General features: G+C 40.1%; 1 protein-coding gene and 5 non-coding genes across 6 annotated transcripts in view; 5 read left to right on the plus strand and 1 right to left on the minus strand.

The window, feature by feature from the left end:
* DNAJC5B (DnaJ heat shock protein family (Hsp40) member C5 beta) overlaps positions 1–13,844 on the minus strand; it is a 29,284-nt gene extending 15,440 nt beyond the window's left edge. The window contains exon 1 of the mRNA XM_021555722.2: positions 13,738–13,844. Coding sequence (XP_021411397.2) covers positions 13,738–13,844 — 107 coding nt within the window. The remainder of the gene's footprint in view (positions 1–13,737) is intronic.
* On the plus strand, positions 540–628 carry TRNAY-GUA (transfer RNA tyrosine (anticodon GUA)). Its single transcript is given in 2 exon segments — positions 540–576; positions 593–628. It is a non-coding gene; the product is annotated as a tRNA-Tyr (tRNA).
* TRNAA-AGC (transfer RNA alanine (anticodon AGC)) lies at positions 945–1,017 on the plus strand. The gene has a single exon. It is a non-coding gene; the product is annotated as a tRNA-Ala (tRNA).
* On the plus strand, positions 7,175–7,263 carry TRNAY-GUA (transfer RNA tyrosine (anticodon GUA)). Its single transcript is given in 2 exon segments — positions 7,175–7,211; positions 7,228–7,263. It is a non-coding gene; the product is annotated as a tRNA-Tyr (tRNA).
* On the plus strand, positions 9,356–9,444 carry TRNAY-GUA (transfer RNA tyrosine (anticodon GUA)). The gene is given in 2 exon segments: positions 9,356–9,392; positions 9,409–9,444. It is a non-coding gene; the product is annotated as a tRNA-Tyr (tRNA).
* Positions 10,531–10,619, plus strand: TRNAY-GUA (transfer RNA tyrosine (anticodon GUA)). Its single transcript is given in 2 exon segments — positions 10,531–10,567; positions 10,584–10,619. It is a non-coding gene; the product is annotated as a tRNA-Tyr (tRNA).
* Positions 13,845–25,343: the final 11,499 nt, after the last annotated feature.

Raw genomic sequence — 25,343 nt, forward strand, 5'->3', positions numbered from 1 at the left:
CATCAAATGTCAGCTAGTGTATTGTATCCCATTTTGAGATCTTCTATGCAGAAAAACAGTCAAAGAGCAATCTCTGGAAAGTCTCCCTTGCAATCTCAAGGAATGGAAAGGTTTCTCTCTGTGGATGGGATGAGGAGAGTGGATATGTTCTGCTTAGAGAAAGAGAGATTCAGAGGACTTACACGTGACTTTTTGACTTAGAGGAGGTTTCCGAGTAGTATGCCCATAATGTGTCATCTGCTTGAGCAGAGAGCAAAAGACAGCACAGTGAAAGGGAATCAAGGGAAAATTAAGCAGGATATAGGTAAACTGTGTGTGGCCCTAAGGAGAGTCCCTCTACTCATGAAGAAAATTATGTTCAAGGACCTTATGGAGTATTTCTGTTTGTGGTTTGCATGATTGATGGGCTAAAGTGTTGAGCAAGGATTGGTGATGTCAGAGCTGAGGCTGTTTGAAGCAGGATGTGGTAATAGAGGCATGATGGTGCACTGTGGCTTGGGAAAAGTGCTGGGCGAGGTCCCAGGCAGGTGCCCATGCTTCCTTCGATAGCTCAGCTGGTAGAGCGGAGGACTGTAGGCTCCCTTGCACGGCCATCCTTAGGTCGCTGGTTCAACTCCGGCTCGAAGGAGAGACCTTTTGGCTCTGGCACACATCCTGCCTTTTTCTGGTCCTGCCCAGGGGACTCCCCAGAATGAGCTGCCCAGTCATGATCTCTTACCTAAGCTGTGGGAGATAATGAGCCAAGGCATTTTTTGCTGAACCCTTGGGCAGGGGATGGTGATTCTGACCATGGGTGTTGTCTGCAGTCACTTCTAGCAGGAAAGTGAGTGGGTGGGTTGGTATGAGAGTGATATGAATGGGAGGCCCAGGCTTTGGGTGCAGGGCATCCTGGGTCAGGGCTGGGTGCCTGGGAGGGGAGAGGTCTTTGTCAGGGGTTGCAGGGTGGGGAATTAGCTCAAGTGGTAGAGCGCTCGCTTAGCATGCGAGAGGTAGCAGGATCGATGCCTGCATTCTCCAGTGCTTTTCATTTCCCTTGCCTGGATACAAGGCCCTTTGGTGAGTGTCCCCCTGCTGCCCTCTGAAGGGTAAGAGACCTGGGAAGAAAGTAGAGGGCAGCATCCAGGATTTCTCCAGGAGCAAGGCCTCTGGATTGAGGGAAGGTATGTGACTTTTCTCTTCATTGGATAGATGCCAATTGGATAGATACCATTTAGAATTGTATACCTGTTATGTATAGGTTTATATAGGTTATTGGCTACAATATAATTAATTTTCTTCCTAATATCTATGTTTTGGATTCAGAGTGTGAATAATGTTGGTTACACACTGCTGTTATAGCTCTTGGTAAGCTGAGTTTCTGCAAAGCCAAGGATTTTTCAGCTTCCTGCACCATCTCATCAGCAAGGAGACTGTGGGAGACAAGAAACTGTGAGCAGAGACAGCTGGGACAGGTGACCCCAGCTGACCAAAGCAATGTTCCATACCACGTGACATCAGGCTCAGTATCCACTAGAGAGAAAGATGGCTGGGGGCCACTGCTTACAAATTGTTTGGGCATTGTTCTGCAAGTGTTGAGCAATTGTGCTGTATGTCACTTATTTTGTGTAATCTAATTCTGTTATTATTATTCATATTTCCCCCTTCCTTTTCTGTCCTTTTGGGCTGTCTTTTTCTCAATCCACAAATTTTGCTTTTTTTCCTCCCAGTTCTCTCCAAAAACCCTCTTGGAGGTGGGGTGTGTGAGCAGTTGTGCAGAGTTTAACTGCCTGCTAGGTTAAACCACAACAGCCCTTTTTGGTGCCGAATATGGGGCTTCACGGGTTGCGATAATGACAAATCTGACTAGAGTATGTTATAACAAATTTCTTTTACACATTAATTATATTTATTTAATAGTAGCTAATCCTGATGTTGATTTATTTACTCTCAGAGTTGTTTTCTGTTCTCAGGGTTGGGTTATGTAACATATTACTTGCTCTGAATGTTTTTTGTTGTGCTGTTTATCACCTCTGGGGGCTGGGCTAAGGTTATTATGTTGAACTTTGTAACACTGGCTTATGATATGATTAAACTGATGGTCATAAGACTAATTTATTTGTAATCGAGTATTGCTATCTTCTCCATACTTCTAGAGCCATCTATTGGAAACTATTCCTAATTACATCCTTCATTTTTCCTCCTAGACCCAATCTGTGGGGCATACACTTCCCACAGCTTCCCCTTCTCCTCCAGGGTATTTATAGTAGCTCTTGAGAATTCAGAATATAGTCAGGATGTTCAAATCAGTATGTTCTTATTGGTATGTCTCCTGATTGCATTTCAGGCCTTGTTTAGACTTAAATAAATATTTAAGGATACTACCCAGATAACTGCCCTGAGCCTGAGCATAAATAGTGGTAGGATGGGTACCTCGAATATTCTGGAATTTCACTCCCGAACAATTTCAGAATCCTGAAAAACTTTGTAAATATTTGGAAGTAAAATATTTGGAAGTAAAATATTTGGAAGAAGCATGCTGTCAACCTGGTAATTCCAGAGAGAAACAAATCACTGCAATATGCTGTGGCCTGGCCCATGCCTAGCAAGTCCTGTTCAACCCTGTTCAGTATCCTCAAGCGGATAAGGTTTTTGGATCTGATGACAAAATGTCAGGCACTTTGGCTACCCCAGTCCCAGTGACAGACACTGCATCTGAACCAAAGGACCCACCTGTACCAACATCATCTTCACAAGAAGAAATACTGGAAGTAGAAGTCAGCTCCTTTAGTAAGAGATGAAGGAACCTCTTCTAAGAGTCAGCAGCAGGAAGAAGGCTACTCCGAAGCAGGGCCATTACACAAACAAGAGGAGGAAGAGAGGGGGAGGAAGAAGAGGAAGAACTCATAAATGAGGTGGGAACCAACTCATCCCTATATCACACCAACCAAGACCCCCTGATTCCCATGCATGAGGTGATTTGTCAGCTGGAAAGCCCTGGAGGGATCAGCAGGACTCACTCACCCTGTAACAGTTTCATAGGGCCACTGTGAAAATACCACTAGCACATTTTTCTCAATCCCTTTAGCAGCAGAGTGCAGGTCACAATTTGCTTTCACTTGGAGGGGCATCCAGTACACCTGCCCTAGAGGTGGAAATTCAGCCCTACCATTTTCCATGGACTTAACCAGATGGCACTAGAACAGGAACACCTGCAATACATTGGTGACATCGCTATATGGGGAAACACAGCAGACAAAGCTTTTGAGAAGGGGAAGAAAATTGTCTAAATCTTCTGAAAGTCAGTGTTGCCATAAATCAAAGTAAGGTCAAGAGACATACATAGGAGATCCAGTTATTAGGAATAAAGTGGCAAGATGGATGACATTGTATCCCAATGACTGTGATCAACAAAATAACAGCTAGGTCTCCACCAATTAGCAAAAGGGAAATATAGGCTTTATTAGGCATTTTAGATTTTTGGAGAATATTTATTCTAAATTATAGTCTGATACAAAGCCCATTCTATCAACTAACCTGGAAGAAGAATTATTTCATTTGGGCCCTGAACAATGACAAATCTTTGAACAAATTGAAAAGGAAGTAGTACATACAGTAGCTCTCAGGCTGCTCTGGGCAGGACAAGATGTTGAAAATAGGCTGCAGCTGGGGAGAATGGTCCTACTTGAAGCCTTTGACAAAAAGCATCCAGGGAAGGCGTGAGGTTGACTCTTACAGTTTTGGCATCAGGGACACTGAAGATTCAAGGCCGATTCTACTCTAACTGAAAAAGAAATATTGACATCATATGAAGGAGTTTGAGTTGCTTCAGACATGATTAGTATTGAAGCACAGCTCCTCTTGGCACCCTGACTGCCAGTGCTCCGCAGGATAATCAAAGGGAGAGTCCATTCTACACATCATGCAACTGATGCTACGTGGAATAAGTGGGGTGCACCAAAGATACAATGCACTTGAATAGGAAATTCCAGTTGCCCAGGAATTTTGGAAGTGATCATTGACTGGCCAGAAGGCAAAGGTTTTGGAATATTGCCTGAAAAGGATGTGATGTGTCCTGCCAAAGCCCCATTGAAAATTAAATACCAGAAAATGAAAAACATTATGCCCTAGTGAGTCCTGTCATATTTTGGGAAAATACCAAAGGTGAAAAGCTGCTGTGTGGAGTCCCATACACATACATTGCAGAAACTGCTGAACTACAAGGTAAATCTAGTCAGTTTTCAGAGGTGAAAGCTGCTGGTGAAAGCTATCCAGCTGTCTTTAGACACTGCTGAAAGGGAAAATGGTCAGTACATTATCTCTATACAGACTCACAGATGGTGGCAAATGCTTTTTGCGGAGGGCCATTGAAATTGAAGTAGGCCAACTGGCAGAGCAGAGGTCAACGCACCTGGTTATGGCAGGATATTTCTGCTTGCATAGAGAACTTTGTTGTTAAAGTACATCGTGTAGATATTTACCCAAGACTCAGGTCACTGACTAAAATCAAAAATCCCAGCTGATGGGTCAGGATGCTAAGATTGAAGTGGTTCAAGTGGATCTGGACTGGTAATATAAGCATGACCTATTTATAACTTAATGGGCCCATAATATCTCAGGCCATCAAGGAAGAAATACAACAGGTACATCACCTCCTGACTGAGGGGTGGACTCAACCTTGGACACTATCCATGATTATCCATGAATATGAAACATGGCCTGACATAAAACAAGCCAGACAGTTAAAGCCTCTCTCTAGTGGAGGACAGTAGCTGAAATATTAACATGGAAAAGTCTGGCAGATTGATGATACCACATTCCCACAAATGTGCCAATGCAAGCGCTAGGTGCTTACACTCACAGAACTGTAGAATTATTTAGGTTCAAAAAGACCTTTAATATCATCAGATCCATGCATTAACCCAGCACTGTTAAGTCCCCCAGCAAACCATGTCCCTAAGTGCACATCTACATGTCTTTTAAATACCTCCAGAGATGGTGACTCAACCCCCTTCATGAGCAACCTGTTCCAGTGCTTGACTACACTTTGCTTGAATAAATTTTTACTATCTATGGTGGAACCTACAACCAGATGGCTGGAAACATATTTTGTTCCTCATGCCACTGGCTGGAATACTATCCTGGGCCTTGAGAAACAAGGTAAAAATGAACCCCAGAAAGAACCTGGGCCGGAGAATGGTACTTATGTCAGAAGCAACCTCTTAGACATTTGGCTCAAACAGAATGGAATTGAATGGCTGTATCACACCTCCTACCATGCACCAGCCTCCAGAAAATTGGACAGATGAACTGTTAAAGACTACACTGAGAGCAATGGGTGATGGGACATTTTAACATTGGAATACACATTTAGCAAAAGTCACATAGTTAGCCAACACTAGAGCATCTTCTAATCAAACTGGCCCTGCCCGATCAAAACTTTGATGTACATTTACAAAAAGGAAAAGTCCCCGTAGTGCACATGGAAAATTATACTGTGTAAGTCAGGCTAGGCTATTCCTACTTCAGGCAAAGGCAAACCCATCCATGATACTGCTTTTGGTCAAGAACCTGCGTGCACTTGGTGAGTAATGCAGAAGGATGGAGAAGTATGATGTGTACCTCAAGGGGATTTGATTCTGTGTGAGAAAAGGCTATGATTTAAATTGTATTATATTAATTGCTATATAATAATGTGTAACATCTTTGCTATGTTGCTCTATTCCATATAAAAATTATTACAATAAATAATTAGCTTTATTAATCTATGAAAAATGAATTTTGATTAGACCAGGATAAGTGGGGCAATAACAAAACCAGAACTGTCTTCAGAATGCAACAGTCCAACATCACACAGCATCTCTTCTGCCCAAAGGACTACTTTGGAGCCCAAAGTCATGGACTAAATAAACTCAACTGATGTTTTAAAGGAATGGTCTATAGGCTAAGGGAATGATATCTGCAAATGTATATAAGAAGACCATAAAAGAGGCATTGGAACCTGTGGGAACCTTGGCACGACATAAATTATATAGAATAAGGCAAAATATTGACCTGGTTTCAGATGGGATTGAGTTCATTTTCTTACTAGTAGCTGGTACAGTGCTGTGTTTTAGATCAAGGAGGAGAATAATACTCATAACATTCTGATGGTTTAGTTTTTGCTGAGCAGTGCTCATTGTGAGTCACGGACTTTTCAGCTTCTCATGCTGCTCCACCATCAAGGAGGCTGGTGGGCAAAAGGCGTTGGGAGGAGATAGCCAGGACAGTTGACCCCAACTGGCCAAAGGAATATTCCATACCATATGGCGTCATGCTCTGTATATAAATTAGGGGAAAAGACAGCTGGGAGCTGCTGCTCAAGAACTCACTGGGCATCATTCATTGAGTGTAAAGCAACCGTGTTGTGCATCACTTGATTTAGTTTTATTAATATTAGAGTTATTATTATTATTGTTGTTGTAATTGTTTCATTTTCTATTTCTTTTCTGCCCTATTAAACCATCTTTTTATCACCCTATGAATTTTACTCCCGCTGTGGGGAAGGACATGGGTGATCAGTTCTGTGATGTTTAACAACCTGCAAAATAAAGCCATGACAGTGCCCAAATTTGTGCCTCTGTGTAGAAGACACATGTGGACCATGTGCAGTGACCTCAGAAAAAGGCTGTCAGGATGCCTGGGAGCAGGTGATCCCACACACAGAAAAGGACATCAGTGGAATAGAGGACTCTCAGTGGAGGGCCACCAAGAATCTCATGGAGCAGAGGGACTGCTCTACATGGATGAGCAAGAACGAGAATGTGAGAATGTTCAGACTGTCAAAGGAGAGAATCTAAGGGCTTAGGCATGACCTTCATGCTTGTAGGAGTAGAGGAAATGCTGTCCTTTATCTGATACTTGAGCAGAGAGCAAAAGACAGCACAGTTAAAGGGAATCAAGGGAAAATGCAGCAGGATATATGTAAGCTCTGTGTGGCCCTAAGGAGAGTCCATCTACTCATGATGAAAATGATGTCCAAAGAGCTTATGGAGCATTTCTGTTTGTAGTTTTCATGACTGATCAGCTAAAGTGTTGAGCAAGGATCGGAAATTATGGAGCTGAAGCTATTTGAAGCAGGGTGTGGTAATAGAGGCATGATGGTGCACTGTGGCTTGAGAAAAGTGCTGGGCGAGGTCCCAGGCAGGTGCCCATGCTTCCTTCGATAGCTCAGCTGGTAGAGCGGAGGACTGTAGGCTCCCTTGCATGGCCATCCTTAGGTCGCTGGTTCAACTCCGGCTCGAAGGAGAGACCTTTTGGCTCTGGCACACATCCTGCCTTTTTCTGGTCCTGCCCAGGGGACTCCCCAGAATGAGCTGCCCAGTCATGATCTCTTACCTAAGCTGTGGGAGATAATGAGCCAAGGCATTTTTTGCTGAACCCTTGGGCAGGGGATGGTGATTCTGACCATGGGTGTTGTCCGCAGTCACTTCTAGCAGGAAAGTGAGTGGGTGGGTTGGTGGTTTTGCATGTAGAGCATCCTGGGTCAGGGCTGGGTGCCTGGGAGGGGAGAGGTCTCTGTCAGGGGTTTCAGGGTGGGGAATTAGCTCAAGTGGTAGAGCGCTCGCTTAGCATGCGAGAGGTAGCGGGATCGATGCCTGCATTCTCCAGTGATTTTCATTTCCCTTGCCTGGGTACAGGGCCCTTTGTCAGGGATCCATCTGACATCTGGAGAGGCTGCGGAGAAATCTATGGTGTGCCCTGGATTTGAAGAGGAGGATGACATTAGGAGCACTATGGGCAGTTTAATGGATTAGTTGATTTTCTCCTTCTTTGCTTGTGTCCTGGTTAGCCCCAAATGTTACCATATTCCATAGCCATTTGTACCCAGAATTGTTACTGTCTCTTGAAAACCTCGTGGCCGGAAATGGAACTGCAGGACTGTGGCATTGACAGGTCTTTTAAAAGCCAGGATTTCTCAGGCATAGCTCTTTCTTGCCTCTTGGTTTTTGCTCTTTCCATTTCATTCTCACAGGGAGAGAGCTGAGGCAGCATGGACAGAAGGTCCCCTTGGTTTTCTTTTGTTTTCTTTCCTGAGAGGGTTGCTTAAGAATTTTGAGGAGCTGTATTTTGTGGTCCTGGACTGCTTCAAAGCAAATTTCACCTGTCTACAGTCACAACATTGCACCAAGAAAAGCACAGCAGCCCCACTCTACATGGTCGTACCAACCTGCCAGCAGTGCCCAGTGGAAGGGGAGTCGTGAGTCGCCCCTGCCAACTGTCTGCTGTGTCTCCTCATGAAAAGGTGAAGCCCTTATATGAGTTCCAGCTGGATTGAATTACAGGTGGTGGAGTGACTTTTTTGACAGAGCTGCTGCCGCCAGAGAGATAGGAAGGGCATTTGTCTGGTTTTGGACTCTAGGTTTTCTTTGTGTTTTGCCCTTGTTCTCTGCTGCTTGTTGTTTAGGGGGAGTTTTTGTAATCATGGAGGTTTGGTATCTGTGTTGTTTTGGGTTTTTTTTCCTCTGTTTTTGTTCTCTCTGTCCACGTGCAGTCGAAAGAGGGAAAGGGCTGCCACAATTTTTGTCTATCCACATGCAGTCCTTCATGGAGGGTGCCATCTCGGGCAGACGGTTTTCTCTGAACTTTTTGTTTGTCCTTGTTCCCAGGGAGTCTGTGAGATTTAGAAACAGTGTAACTAGTGATTATTATTGTTATTTTTCTTGCCTGTTGCTATTTCACATTTTTCGTAAATTATTTTTCATTTATATATACTTGTGTTTCTCTCTACTTATTGGTGGAAAGTGATTGACTAAAAATAAATGGAAGGTAACTTGTTTAAAGTGTCTACCCCCTTAGCTTGACTTAAACCCAGACAGTTTGGCAGTTCTCAAATATCAAGCTCAATACAAATAAGAACATCAATGAAATGGAACAACTTCATTAGAGAGCCACCAAGAATCTTAAGGAATCACTGGATTTCTCTTTAAGGATGGGCTGAAGAGAGTGGGCATGTTCAGTTTACAGTAAGAGAGGTTCTGAGGACTTGCAGATGACCTTGTGGAACTTCACTGTGGGTCACAGAATTGAGAAAGGGCTATCATTTTGTTTTGCCTTGTGCTTCAGCAGAGATCAAACAGCACAGTAAAGGGGAATCAAGGGAAAATTCAGCAGGATATACATAAGCCCTAAAGAGAGTCCATCAGTACAAGATGACGTCCAAAGAGCTTATGGAGCATTTCTGTTTGTGGTTTGCATGACTGATCAGCTAAAGTGTTGAGCAAGGATTGGAGATGATGGAGCTGAGGTTTTTTGAAGCAGGGTGTGGTAACAGAGGCATGATGGTGCACTGTGGCTTGGGAGAAGTGCTGGGCGAGGTCCCAGGCAGGTGCCCATGCTTCCTTCGATAGCTCAGCTGGTAGAGCGGAGGACTGTAGGCTCCCTTGCACGGCCATCCTTAGGTCGCTGGTTCAACTCCGGCTCGAAGGAGAGACCTTTTGGCTCTGGCACACATCCTGCCTTTTTCTGGTCCTGCCCAGGGGACTCCCCAGAATGAGCTGCCCAGTCATGATCTCTTACCTAAGCTGTGGGAGATAATGAGCCAAGGCATTTTTTGCTGAACCCTTGATCAGGGGATGCTGGTTCTGAGCTCTGGGCTTTCAGGGGTCACCTCCAAGAGGAAGGTGAGTGAGTGTGGTAATGTGAAAGTGAAGGTCACTAGTGGGGGTTCAGGCTTTGGGTGCAGGGCATCCTGGGCCAGGGCCATGTGCCTGGGAGGGGAGAGGACTTTGTCAGGGGCTTCAGGGTGGGGAATTAGCTCAAGTGGTAGAGCGCTCGCTTAGCATGCGAGAGGTAGTGGGATCGATGCCTGCATTCTCCAGTGCTTTTCATTTCCCTTGCCTGGATACAACGCCCTTTTCCAGGGCTCCATCTGTCCCCTGTGGAGAGTTATGGTGTGCCCTGAATTTACAGGCAAGGAAGACATTTAGGCTTCTATCAAGATTCCTATGGGTAGTTTAACAGGAGAAATTAAGTTCTCTCCTTTGCTTCACAGTTCTCAAATCTCAAGCCCAGTACACAAAAGAACATTGATGAAATGTTAAACCTCAGTCAAGGGCTGCTCAGAATCTCAAGGAATTGATGGATTTGTCTTAAGGATCTGCTGAGGGAAGTGGGCAGGTTCAGTTTGGATAAAATAGATATTTGGAGGACTTGTTGCTGTGTTTAGGCTTAAGATACGGAAAAGAAAAATGGCGGTAATTTTGCTTGTCTTATGCTTGAGCAGAGAGCAAAAGACAGCACAGTTAAAGGGAATCAAGGGAAACTGCAGCAGGATATACATAAGCTGTGTGTGGCCCTAAAGAGATTCCATCTACTCATGATGAAAATGATGTCCAAAGAGCTTATGGAGCATTTCTGTTTGTAGTTTTCATGACTGATCAGCTAAAGTGTTGAGCAAGGATCAGAAATTATGGAGCTGAAGCTATTTGAAGCAGGGTGTGGTAATAGAGGCATGATGGTGCACTGTGGCTTGAGAAAAGTGCTGGGCGAGGTCCCAGGCAGGTGCCCATGCTTCCTTCGATAGCTCAGCTGGTAGAGCGGAGGACTGTAGGCTCTCTTGCATGGCCATCCTTAGGTCGCTGGTTCAACTCCGGCTCGAAGGAGAGACCTTTTGGCTCTGGCACACATCCTGCCTTTTTCTGGTCCTGCCCAAGGGACTCCCCAGAATGAGCTGCCCAGTCATGAGCTCTTGCCTAAGCTGTGGGAGATAATGAGCCAAGGCATTTTTAGATGAACCCTTGGGCAGGGGATGGTGATTCTGACCATGGGTGTTGTCCGCAGTCACTTCTAGCAGGAAAGTTAGTGGGTGTGTTGGTGGTTTTGCATGTAGAGCATCCTGAGTCAGGGCTGGGTGCCTGGGAGGGGAGAGGACTTTTTCAGGGGCTTCTGGGTGGGGAATTAGCTCAAGTGGTAGAGCGCTCGCTTAGCATGTGAGAGGTAGCGGGATCGATGCCTGCATTCTCCAGTGCTTTTCATTCTCTTTCCTGCACCATAGGTGCTGTGTCCTCTCTTGGCTGTGTGGAGTCTTGGGTGGACCCAGAGGCTGTATCAGGAGTAGAACATGCCATTGGCATAGGCATGAGTAAGCAATTTTCCCTCTTTTCTTTGTAGTAATTAAATGGCAATAAGAGTGCAGTACACTTTTTCTAATAAAATTCTTAATCGCCAATTTACCATCACAGAGATGCTGACCTTTTGGAGCAAGTTCAGAGGAGGCACACCATGGTGATTAGAAGGATGGTGCTCCTTTCCTAGGAGGAAAGGCCAGAAGAATTCGGATTATTCAGACTGGAAAAGAGAAATCTTTAGTGTGACATAATTGGAGCTTCCAGTACTTAGGTAGGGTCTACAAGAAAGATGGAGCAGGGCTTTTGACGAATGCATGTAATGACAGGACAAGGGGTAATAGCTCAAAATTGAAAGAGGCAAAGTTTAGATTAGATATTGCAAAGAAATTCTTCACTGTGAGGTTGGTGATGCACTGGAATTGGCTGCTCAGAGAAGTTGTGGATGACCTATCCCTGGACTTGCTCAAGGCCATATTGGATGAGGCTTTGAACAACTTTATCTAGTCTGAGCAACCTTGGGCAGAGGATTGGAAGCAGATGATCTTTAAGGTCCCTCCCAACACACATCACTCTACAATTCTGTAATTTTCTTATAAGCAGTCTATCAAGCAGGATCTTTTGAAACTTCTGAAGAAAAGAAATCCAGTATATATCTCTCTGCATATTACTTCACTGTCAGACAAGAAAGCGTAAGTCAAAGTACAGTTTCATTTATTATGCCAAAAAAAGGTTCTAAAATTATATTTGTATTATATTGAAGATAAACAGCTCTCCTTTGAAATTCTGATTATTAAAAGCCCATTAGCTTTACTCCCTGATAAATTAGATTGTGCCAAACTCCAAATAAAATCACAGATTCATGTCTGTCATGTTTATTAAAAAGCAAATCTTGCCCTGGGCTGTGGTGGTATAATTAACAGTGACTTAATTAATAATGGCAGGAAACTCAGAATCAGGTATGGCTGGTTTTATACCTTGTACTAAAGAATACCATTTCAGCAGCAGATTTTTGGATTAATGTAAATTAAATTATAATTAAAGCAAATCTATGAGACTGACTCATCATTTTATCTTGCAAATATTTACAGCTACTCTATTAAAAGTGAATCCCTCTGACATTTCCACTTTAGTCAGAAGCAGCCTTTTTTTTTCTCTAATTACTAATAAAGATGGAGGAAACACCACTCTCAGTTTTGCCATAGATCACTGTGTAAATGATCCATATTCACGCTCAGCATTAAATAAAGTTAATTGCATTCTACATTCTTCCATGACAGCTTTCTCCTTTGGGAATTTCTAGAAAATTAAATGTAAAAGCAACCAGAAAACATGAAGTTTGAGACAGAAGATGATTCCTGCACCTAGGTTGTACTACAGGGACACAGAAGGTGCAAGTCATAAGTGAATTTGATACCATAGTATGCTTTTTTCCCAGTGGTATAATTATTCAAGACAACAGAACCATGGGATGACAACAGTTCTCCTTCCATTGTATGAAGAGTTTGGACATCCACTACTTTTGCCTCCATTGAATATGTGCCTTTAGGAACAGAAAGCAGGAAAAATGGAATTTGTTCAAAAATATGGAGGACAGAGTCTTGCCAAAATTCAAGCTAAACAATGCAAGTAGATATTTTTCATAAACCTTTTGGAGTTCATATATATTCTTACATTTGATAGGAAAAGTAAGATGTGTGAAGTTTGCCTGGTAATGTAGTGCAACCAACAATACCCAGAATGATGCTGTAATAAAAGTTTTACAATATTTATTAAACCTGCAAATACATGTCTGACATATTTCAGCGTCAAGAACATCTACACATGACATTGAATTTTTTTTCTTTTTCAACAGCAGCTGAGCAAATTTAAGGGCAAAATTGCCCATAAAATCTTCTGATCTTACTTCTAGGTCATGTTACATTTCAACAATAAAATATCTGCCACTATTTTGATAACTTCTGTTTGACTCAAACTATTCTTAATGTCCTCTCTTCTTTTTAAATAGAGAAACTACCATTCCTGTGCCAGTATTTTTCAATAGTTGGTTATACTCACAATTAAAACCATGTACCTCTTTTTCAGCTCAAATAATTTTCAGATCCCAAGCTCTGCTTTTTATTATGCCTGCTTTCATAAAGTGAACAACTATCTCACACCTAGCAATTTTCCCCTTCAAGGACATTACACATTCTAATCAAATAATCTTTTTCTTTTCTTCTAAATCTATCTTTTCTTCTAAATAATCTTCTTTTTCTTTTCTGACAAGATAAACTTATTGAACTCCTTATGTTTCTTACTTTAGTTCTCAAAGTGTCATTACAGCACTTGCATTAGCTTTACTTTTCAACAAACTTCAGGAAAAATACTAACACAAGAACTGGGTGCAGTATTCAAATAGCCCAGGTTGGTTTATCCCAACAGTCTCACCTCTCATTCACTTAGATTAAAATATTTTTGATTATTCACAGACTGCTTGTGGGATGAAATCAGTAGATTTGCATTGCATCATCTCTGATTCTTTTCAGGCTCATAAATTTAAAAAGAAGGAAGGATTGTGACAATGAATGTGCAGGTAACTCAAAAGGTTTTACTGTCATAATCATTCCAGACAAATAAACATTTTTAGACCTGTTGCAAAGCACATTTTACATACCTGTAGGACTTCTTAATCTCATCATGTGTTGCTCCCTTCTCTAGTGCCAGGATTTCATATAATGCTTCACCTGATGTTGACAAAGCACGTTGCCTTTGTTCAGCCATGATAGCAGTGCATTACCAAAGCTGCTAATGTAGAACATAATATAAAATACCAGGGACTGCAAAGTATATAGAGATAGTATTTCTTATTGTTCATTTTAATAGATTTTTTTCAGGCAGCATAAGGTTAAAAATACATGAAAGTGAATCTAGAGTAAAATCACTGTGAGGGTGGTGAAGCACTGGAACAGGTTGCCCAGAGAAGCTGTGGCTGGCCTATCACTGGAGGTTTTCAAGGCCAGGCTGGATGAGGCTCTGAGCAACCTGATCTAGTGGAAGGTGTCCCTGCCCAGGGTAGGGGGTTGGAACAAGATGACCTTCAGGGTCTCTTCCAACTTAAACCATTCTAGGATGCTACATAAACCATCATTTAAACCACAAGATATAGATACCTGTGATTCATAAGAGAAAGCTACAGCTCATTGATGACAGAACAAAACTCTCACCACAACTTTCTTTCTTTGAATGTTGGACCTCTCTCCAAATGTTGAAAAGTGATCACAGAAAAAACGTAAAAGTGACCTGTAAACCAGCTTTGTTAGGTAAGACTATACTCTTTTTTATTACACCCTTCTCATTGCTGAGCTAGAAACATTATCATGACATTATTCATATGTTATTTACTAAGCCACATTTTGGTTCAGAACCAATCATGTAACACTTTTTTAGTTCTATGGTATTATTCAATATGAAAAAGAAAATCAAATACCATGTAAGTACACAGAGAAACATAATCCATGTAGTAATTCTGGCACATAGGATTTACTTTGTTGTTGTCTTTTTCTGATCAGCCAACTCACAATTAAGGGTCCTTTGACCTGCTGGAAAAAATACCTTTCTACTTCTAAGTGTTGAAAACAATCCCTCAATTAAATGTACTGAACTTTTAGTTTTAAGTTAACAATTAGAAAATGGAATTCCATGAGAGGATCTAGATCTTACTTTACCACCTGCAGTAGTTACCATGCTTTCTGTTCATGATGGCATGTGTAGAGCATATTTAGTATAATCCTGGGATCTATCCTGGTATCATGCAAGGCATATGAAGCCTGTTAATGCACAAGATAATGGCAGTAACTATGTGAAGTCACAGATATACAGCATTAGTTAAAAATCTGTGACATAATGCTGATCAGCTACCTGGCAGCCCTGAAGCATAAACCAAAATTAAAGCTATGATGTATTTAATTTTGAAGAACTACAAGGTCATGTAATTTGTACTTTCTCATAAAATAATTTTAATAACCTAGTCAGCTATGGAAATTTAGACTCAATAGCCTATTCAGTCTTCTAGCAATTAATCAACATGAAGCTTTAACTTTAGCTATTCAAAATTATTTCTTACTTATTTAAAGCAGTTCTATAAAATACTAAAAGTGCAATGAGACAATACTTTTCTAGAAAAAGTTACACTCTCCTTTACCAGTCACAATTTTAGTCTAGATACATTCCTGATGGCTGAAATTACATTAGAATACTATTTTTGAGCTACTTATTTTTGTTCCAGTAGAACAAAAGCAAGAAGATGTTGTTTTCTTCCTTGAATGACAGTAAAATTACTAAAACACAGTCCAAATTCTGGTAACAATTCTACATCTCCTAAGAAGGTGGGACCCCAGATAACTTAGTCTCCTTCTGTGTCGATTTTACATTACCCAGCATTAAGCATCTTATACAGAGATTGTAATAATACGCCTTTTTTTTTTTTTACAATACCCATAGTTCACTTGGATTAGTGCTGAAATACAAGGCAAAGTTATTCAAAGAACATACCTGCTTCAAAAAGTGGTGGAACACAGTCTGGCATGTATAAATTCACAACATTATGAGTTCAATACCTTGATGTCTTTATGCACATATCATCCCAAAGGAAAGAAGCAAGTGACACCAGAAGTGTTGCTCCACAGAAAGCAGCTGCTGCTTTTCATCCTTCACAATCAGGGTTAAACAGGTCAGCGGAGTCTGATTACGTCTTTTGTTGTCCAGTATCCAATTGGTTATCTCTCAGGAAGATCTATGAAAGAGCAAATAAAACATTCATGAGTCTAAAAGCTGATATATCCAAGAGTTAATGACACCAAAAAATTTGGGACAACTGTGTATTGAGTTAGTTGTTCTTCTCTGCTTTACACCTGATAGGGTATTGAGTTTGTCTTTTTTTTTTTTTTTTTCCCCATGCAAATATATTATTTTAAATATCTTAAATATAGTCTCTTGCTCTAAATTTCACTTATTTAAGTTTTTGTTAAGCCAGCCATGGTTTAGGTTTACTACATAATTTCTTTCAAAACAGGATTAATTGAAGAAGTCCCTTCAGGACTTAGTTCTGAGTTCTTGAAAATTTTTATATCAAAGTAGAAGATGTAGGATGTTGTCTTTTATTCTGATGCAGTTTCTTGTCTTACAGCATAAAAACCTAGAGAGCTATTCCTTTTAATTTGAAACAGAGAAAGCTATAAATGCTAGAGAGTTTACAAACTCAATTTTTTTCTTGGATATAATTTTTGGAACCAAATAGTTCATCCTTTGCACTCAAAAATTTCCTAGATCACCCAATTCCAAACCATATCCTCTGTACTATGTTGACTTTGGCTGGCTGCCAGACCTCTACCCACCTCACACCATTCACCATCCCCCCTTCAACAGAATGGGAAGAGAGGGTAAACTGAAAAGCTCAAAGATCAACGTAGAGTTAGGGTGATCCCATATCCATTACTGTCATGGGCAAAATAGATGTAACCTGGGGAAAATGAATTTAATTTATAACTAATTAAAAGATATTTGGATGGTAAGAGACCAAAACAAAAATTAAACGCCTTCCTCTTGCCACTCTGTTTCCAGGCTCAAATTAGCTCTTTCATTCACATCTATCCCCCACCATCCATAGCAGAGCCGGAAGGACAGAAATTGTGGGTTCTATAGTTATGATAATATTAAGTGCATATCTATAAAGTATACTTATGATAATATATATATGAGAGATGTGTATGTCACATATATGACACAGTTATGGCCAAATACACAACAAAGTGTGTTATGATTGGTCATATATATATTTATATATATAAATATATTTATGATTATATAATTATGACTATATAAAAACAAAAGAACAATAGAAGAGCTAATAAAAATTGTTAAGAAGATGCTTTTTAATGTGAAGCATATGATTTTAACATTTCTCTTGTTCTTAGGTATATACTTAATGTCAGACATTCCCTCAAATTTCAGCTTTGTATGGGGAGAAGGCAAGGGACATTTCAATCTAAAATGTGAGTGTTTTTCATAGTTATGAGAAGTCAAAATAGCATAGTCAAAGTATCTTTCCCAGGACAATAACAACAGATTAGGTATAGCTGATTCATTACATTGCATAAACACAATAAACCAGATAATTCAATCAGCACACTTGATCTCTATCTTTGAAATGAAATATACTCTTTCTAATGATAATAAGATATTTAGGGGAAAAAATTAAAACGGGCAGAAAATAAAATCACTTCCAGGTTATCCAAATGCCTTGTATTTATATTGATCCTATTACAAGATCCCTGCTCTGCATTCCTGGCACAGGCCGGGACTTGCAGTTCCGTGTGGATACAGCGCCCTCTGGCGCGCAGGGCTGGGACAGCTCTGCAACCTGCCTTGCTCTTCCTGCTAGCACTCCTTGCTTTGAAGGAAACGAGCACAATCCCAGCAAATCTAGGGAGTTTTGTCCCTTTTGGCGTTCTGTATTCCTAACACATTCTAAAGAATCTTTAAAAGACTCAAAATTTGATGAATTGTTATAAATCTTTTGTCAGATCAGCTGTGCAATTTAGAAGAATAGCAGGATAATTTAATACCTTTTCAGGCTTCTCATTAATTTTTTGTTTTGTATTGTAATACCTGATAGTGCACCACAAGACCACTGTAGCAGGCAATACAAAAATAAAGCACTATTCTAGTCCCAAAGGCTCTTCTATCTAAAAAGTCTGGTTTATACTTTTTATTTCATCTATATATTGCATGTCTTTTCAAAGCAGGCAAATCAGAACATGCCTGGAAATTCAAAGTTGAATATCAGACATAAAATATTTGAAACATGCCCCAGACAGAACAAGAGGTCTGGGGTTGCTTCAGAAGCCTCCAGTTACAAATAGCCAGAGCTAAGCACTGAAGGACTCTGAGTCACTCCAGTCCTTCCTCCTACCACTCCCTCCTTTTCTGGGCTCATAGAGAGTTGAAGTACCTAAAGCCTGGAGCTGAGTGATATACATGCATAAAGGTACTGGTGTCATTGCTTAACAGTGGTGTGAATTTTAACTTCCAAGGCAAGGAAAGAATTTTTTAAAGCTGAATTATACTCATAGCTTGTTGAATCTGGTAGGGTTAACACTAACAACATCAAAGCATATAGGAGATACAAGTGATCAGATAAAGCATTCCTGACCTTTATGGAGAACCTACAGCTTTTGACTCTTTCTTCCAGTTGTGGCAGGAAAAGAAGATCTCAGATTTTACTTTGAGGATCTTGACAATTGAAATAAACTGTCTTGCTGATATGCTTCAGTAAAGCTAGCAGGTTAAGGGAGATAATCCTTACCATCTACTCAGCACTGGTAAGGTCACATCTGAAGTGCTGGGTCCAGATAAGGGCCTCCAAAGTACATAAGAGACATGGACATACTGAAGAGAGTCCGAAAAAGGACCACAAGGATGATGAAGAGACTGGAGCATCTGTCCTGTGAGAAAAGGCTGAGAGAGCTGGGACTGTCCAGGATGGAGAAGACTCCGTAGGGGGAGCTCATCAATGTGTGCAAATGTCTGACGGGACAATGCAATGAGGACAGAGCCAGGCTCCTTTCAGTGGTGCCCAGTGCTGCAACCAGAGGCAATGGGCCCAGATTACAAACTCCCAAAAGTTAAAGGTTCCCTCTGAACATTCAGGACACACTTCTCCACTGTGAGGATGACTGAGCACTGCCACAAGTTGCCCAGAGAGGTTTGGAGTCTTCATCCTCAGAGATACTCAAAAGCTGTCTGGACATGGTTCTGGGCAATTGGCTCTAGGTGTCCCTGATTGCTTTCCCAGAAACCTCCCTGCTATGATTACTATTGTCACTAACTTCTGTGCCTTGTTCAACAAAAAGGTTGTCCACATGGATGTTGGAATTTATATTGGTGACTGACCAGACATGCCAAGAGAAAGAAGGCAGGTAAGGATACTGGAAGAAGAACTCTTTCTAGCTGATGACTTTTCACTGGTGAATGAATAGCAGTCTGGAAAAAACAAGACCCAACATAAGTAGAGCATGAGAATATAAGTGAAGTATGGTAGGCTGATAATATGTGAATTCAGAAAGGGTGTATACAGGGAGAGTGTGTTCTAGATTTTCACTCTCTGGGCAGGATTTTTCTTCTGTTTTATATTTTGATATTATGCTCTGGTGATACCAATATTTGTAACATCCAGCTAACCAAGATAGTCAAAGGACAAACAATGGAGACAGAGAAAAAAAAAGAATGCTCCTGCCAAGATGTGCTGGGCCTCTGGTTAAGGTATGGGGATTGATTTTTGTTAAGAATGAAGAGTACTTCTGAATTGCTATGTCCCCAAATGCTCTTCTTGTAATTTCTTTTTATCCGGTTCTGTTTCACATGCTCCTGGACATCTAGTGCCCTGTCTGAACTTTACGGCATGCTGTTAGATATTCAAACAATTTCCCAAAGAAAAGAGCATTGGATTAAGGTCCCTTCTTCAGAGGCATCTAAAAAGATGTCATCAAGCCCAACAATTTTACAGCAAGAAATTACATTCCTCTTGCCACATTTCTCTGTTACAGAATAGTTACTGTCATTATTACTTCAAAAATAATAACAGAATTGATTTAAATAATATGATTGCATTGCATCCATTTTTAAATACATGTAGCTATATTTGAAGGAAGGTATTCCATCTGGTAACCCATCTGCAACTCCATCTATACATGAAGTATTCATAAGAGAACATTCATATATTTGAATTCTCGGAACATATTGTGACCTTCTGTTACTATTCACATAGAATATCTCAATTTAAATATATCTTGGGTTTTTAATATCTTTAACTGAAGTACTAGAAAAAAGTAGCAAACTCAAGAAGCAGAAGCCTTAAATGAACAGTCAGTTACATATTTAAATTTTTCATGCCTTTATGTGGTCAGTTTGACACAAAGAAACAATCCAGACCTATAACTTCCTTGTTCATTCCAGTAAATTCAATTCAAAGCCTTGGCAGACTACTTAAGTGACATGATATAAACATTTTTTTTCCTGGCAATTTAAACTAGAGGCCCCTAACATGATGTTTTAAGTAAAAGTAATATACTTAACATTTTCAAAAAGTTACTTAGGAAACACCAGGAATTTTATTTCCATTGTGGTTTATGAGAAAATTCTGGCTATCCTCCCTAATTTAAAGTGGGTTATGAAGGTAGCCTTAACTAAGATGTAAATCACAATAATCTTTCCATCTTTAATTTAAATTACTTGCTCAAAAGCAAAGACCAGGAAGTTTATTTAGCTTTGACAACTCAGAGGTGAGTTTTCTAGGTCTTTGAATAAAAATGAAGAGAGTTCCCTAATTCTTTATTTAGGCAGTGTCTTGGTAATTTACTTTGCAAGCATCTGTAATGCTTTAAGGCAGTATTCTACAACTTCTTATAGTAAATTTACAAATCCACAGTTCTAGTAGCAAGGTTATTAATTTTAGCATGGTCTAATCAGCTACAGCAAAGAATCAGGAAGATTAGCTTGAACAGTATAAATAAGTACTTTGACCTATTTCTTTCTGGTTATTTTACCAGAAACATATTAGGAAACAGCAGTATCATAACTTCACAGTACCTGTTCTTTGGGACTCAAGACTGGTTTTTGTCCTCCCCACCAAATACAACATTTCTTCAGCACCAAACAGTTCTCCCTACTTGTTCCTCCTTCACATAGTTTTCATAATTCACCCTCCTGCAAGCTTTGTCTATGCAAGCTTTTCCTTGAAATCCCCACATAGTCCTCTGTTCTACCCTGCACCTACCATTCAACTATTCTCTCCAAAATTCCTGCAAGCTGGCTGCTTACGTACATAGTTCTCAGGAGGGAGGGGATGCAGCAGGGGAGATAGCATTTCTCTCTAAAGCTTCATTAATCCCCACACTGGATTTATTGCCCTGTCTTAGAAATGCTCACTTAATTGATGGCTGAGAAAGGTAAATTCTTTCTAAAGTGCTGATGAGTAACTATCTTATCTAGAGACAGAAAGGAATGCCTGTTCAGTGGTTGAGTTACAAGTCAAAGAATTAAAGCAATATGCAATCCCAGTAGGGGAATTACAGATTAACGGATGAGAAGAGAGAAGTCTAAGATATTTTTCTTTCCTAAATGTTATTTACTGTCAGAAAGTAATTTTTTTTTATGTATTTCATTAGCATAAATATTTTGCCGATAAAGTAAATAAGCAGAATCATAAACATGAATTTTATTGTGCACATAGCTACTGGAAATATTTTGCAATGGTCAGAAGACTAACATTTCAGTAAATTAGTAGCTTCATTGTTAACCATTTATCACAGCTGTTCTTGAGGTTTTTTCCCTCACCTTTCAGCTGGAAAATAGTCTGAGCTGAAACTCAAAGTCTGAACTCATGGGATCACAGTTGGCTCAAGTTAATCTTAGGGCTGCAAGCAAAGGAGTAGTCCAAACTTCCACAAATTTTCTTTCTTACAATTATTTTTTCCCTAAGTTTTCAGCAAAATCAGTTTCTAGCCTGACTCACTCCGCAACTGGCATTATTACTAGAGCTGATGCAATGCAAGTGGTGACATCACACCTTTTGAGCAGCAGTAAAGCCTTACGTTGTTTTCAGCTCACCACAGCTGCACCTTAAGAAGGATATAGGGGCCAGAATACCATACAAGCATGAAGCACAAGTAAATTCTGTGGAAAATAGTACGAATAAGGAGAATTAAGACTCCTCTGGACTAGTCTGTGGCTAAAGGATATGCCAATGTTTAACTATATACTAAACACATTGGAGGCCTCTGCTGCCAGCTTAATACTGCCATGGGTACGTGACACAAGTTGCTTTTCCAGTTGAAATGTGCTCTTCCAATTCAATTTGTTCCAAGTTTCAACAAAACTTTGGCAGGTTACCTTTGTCCCAGCAGGATTAGTGCTGCAACAGATATCGGTTGCCCACACGGCCCCAGCGCTCTGTGGTTCCAGCCCAGTACATTTCCTCTGCAGCCAGGATAAAAGCAGACAGGCAGCAGAAAATCCTCACCGAGTGCTCTGCTAATTTGACAGAAATGTAATCATGTGCCCACACCTGATCCAGATCAAATTTGTACTGCTGGGTGATGTGGCATGGCCCAGAGCCAGCGGTAATGATTGTGGAACCACAGCGCTCGGCTAAGGCTTCTCCTGCAGAGGAATTACCCGTAGAGGAGACTGCACACAGAGAGTGTGGCCTATCACTGTGGAAACAGCTTGTGCAGGCTCCCCCGAACATGCCCGATCCCATCCGCACAAAGGAGACATGGTGTAACCCCTTGCCAAACCACCTTTCTTTCTACCCTCAGAGGCAGGGTGCTGGGTTAGCTTCTGACTGAGAGCATTAAGCACGGGAGGGGAAAAAAAAAAAAAGGAAATTACATGTCTGAGGTTTTTCTTTCGGGCAAGTCTCTTATAAAAATAAAGGAGTGTACAAATGTCTTTGTTTCCCTGCCAACTTTTATAAGAACTAATTAAGACCAAGAAGAGCTTCATTTTCCTGTTTATTTCATAGAGAGAACAGCTAATGAATTTAACCTATTGATGATTTTGCAGCTGCCTTCTTTAATTTGCTTATGATTGGGAAACAGAAAGTTAGTGTAACAGCAGAGAGCTGCGAAAGCCGCTGAGCGGTCACTGGAGCGTGACCAGTGATCCAGCTGTGTGATCAAATTTCAATTAGGCAGCTGTGACAACAGAGCACTGGCTGTCCTTTCGAGCAAGAAAACAGTATTAAAATTAAGGCCACTGCTTAGTACTTGTTTATTTTCAAGTCAGCTGGTTTGCCCATAATAAGGTCAATATAACCATAAAGGTAGAGACTGCTGGCATTTATTTTCTGCCAAAGAACATCTTGAACTTTTCAACTTTATGATTTATCTATTGATTGCAATAGAAAATTCAGGCCACAAAATGCCATGGCAATTGCTACCAATAAATGAGAAATTACACTTTACCTGAAAACAATTTTCAGAGGGAAATATTAACAGGCCTTAACAAAATGTGCATTTCCTAGTTCAATCAAGTGGATTACAAGGCATTTATTATATCAGGGAGTCCTATGGACTTTATGGAAATTATCCAGAATTCAATAAAGATTTTTATGATTTCTATTAACTCTACAAAATAATTTTTAACATCCTTTTGATTCTGAAGGTGAGATCCCAGCCCTCTATAAATCAGTGACAGAACACACAGTTGAGATTGACAGAAAATAAGCACCCAATAATTTGCAAGTCTTATTTATAAAATTTTCCATATATTACTGTACATGACTGGGGAACCTTATCGGTTTTACTCACAATAAACTTTACATTGTGGTTTTTTTTTTTTTTCCCCAAAAGTGACAGGGGGAGGATGATTCACTTCAGAGGAAGTGAGTTAGTTCATTTTCTTGCTTTCTTTATAAAACAGCTCTTCAAACTTTTACATGTTATTTCAAAATATTATTTCAAAACAATTTGCAAATATTAGCCAGGGATTCCCAAACCCTGGTATCCTATCAGCAGACTACCTAAGCTACTTAAGAAGGCATGGGAACTACTGCTGCACTGCGGCACTATCACTTCCACAGCCAAGGTTAACCCTGCATCAGCTTCTGCATGAAGTTTTTTACAGTTCTAACAACTGGAAATTAGACTATCAAATAATGGCTAACTCTCCAGATTTCCACTGCTAATTTTATTCCAAAATCACAAATCTGAAGATGTGAAGCTTTTTCTGGGAAGCGGGGCAAAAGTCTTTTTAGATCAAGTAGAAATTGGCCACCAGAACCTTTTGGTTGGAATGAAGGAGTATTACAGGGTGTGCATGTAATTCGTGCTATAGAAATGGGAAATGGGTTTCTGCAGAATGCATGTCAAATCCAAGCAGAACAGGATCCATATTATATATTACTTGTCAACAGTCAGTATTTGCTGCTACTGTTGGTTCACATCACAATCTCCTTTGCTGGTGCCAGGCAATAGCAGATTTTCCTTTTCCTATTTCATTTGAAAGTCACATGAAATTTAAATTAATGTATTGTTGCAAATTGCATACAAAACAATGTTTTTTCCTACATTTGATGGGTAGCAATTATGAATAAGTTTTCATGATGAACATTTGTTTATTTTTTCCAAGTAGTGTTTAGAAATATCTGTTTTATCAATTGTTTCCACAAATGGACATCCATGCATACAGACATGATAAAGTGACAAGAAAACAAAAATAGAACTGAAAATTGAATTATAAAGCAATTTAAGCTTTGAATTTATTTACTGTTTGGGAGCATAGCTTCACACTGTACACTTTTTCCGTATCTTGCAATAAACCAGGCACTTGTAATGCAAATGGTATTGATTTGCAGTGTATTAGTATTAATTCTGACTTCTAACAAATTAAATTCTTCCATTATCTGGGAATTGATTATTGTGGCTACAGATGCAATGATATGTCATTTGACCACAGATCACCTATTTCAATATCACAGCAAGATAAGCAATCTTTCACCAAATTAAGCTTTTTGGGCCTGTTCTCAATTCTTCATAGTCTGCAGAAATGTCAGCATTTCTATTGGGGTTTTACATTCATTCTGTCTTTTAAGACAGGTCTTTCTACTTATTTTGTGTAGTCAGAAGCTGGGTGTGTAAGTAAAACCTCCTGCATAGAACTAAGCAGACGTCATGGTTTTTCCTGGTTTTAGGTATTCTATAAAACACGCTGCCTTGCAGGTTTTGAACAATTTGCAGACTAGTACATTTTTTCAGATTTTATACATTTTATGATTAAATTTCTTATTAAAGAATTATATTAAACGTTCCGAGTCCAGGGTAAAATGAAACATTATAAAAGCTGCTTATTTTCTTAGGCCTTGTATAAAAGTAGTCTACAAATTCCTAGTCATGTAATTTAATCTAGAAAACTGCTGACATGGTATTGATTTATGTAGATTTAACTGATGTTCTAACACGACTAGAGGGTGCTCTCCATAATCCCAGCTCAGCAAAGCATGTAAGAACATGCATAAAATTAAGTATATGCTTTGTACCACCAACACTTTATGCCAATTAACCCATATTTTCACCACAATTTCTGCTATGTCTATCTTGTATCATAAATATATTACATAAATATTAGACATATGCAGTATATTCCATACATACACTACATATTGCTCTTATCTGTTATATATTTCAGTATGTTACTCACATACTCCAATGAATATATTTCTGT

The sequence above is a fragment of the Lonchura striata genome, chromosome 1 (genome assembly GCF_046129695.1).
Source record: "Lonchura striata isolate bLonStr1 chromosome 1, bLonStr1.mat, whole genome shotgun sequence".
NCBI lineage: Eukaryota > Metazoa > Chordata > Aves > Passeriformes > Estrildidae > Lonchura > Lonchura striata.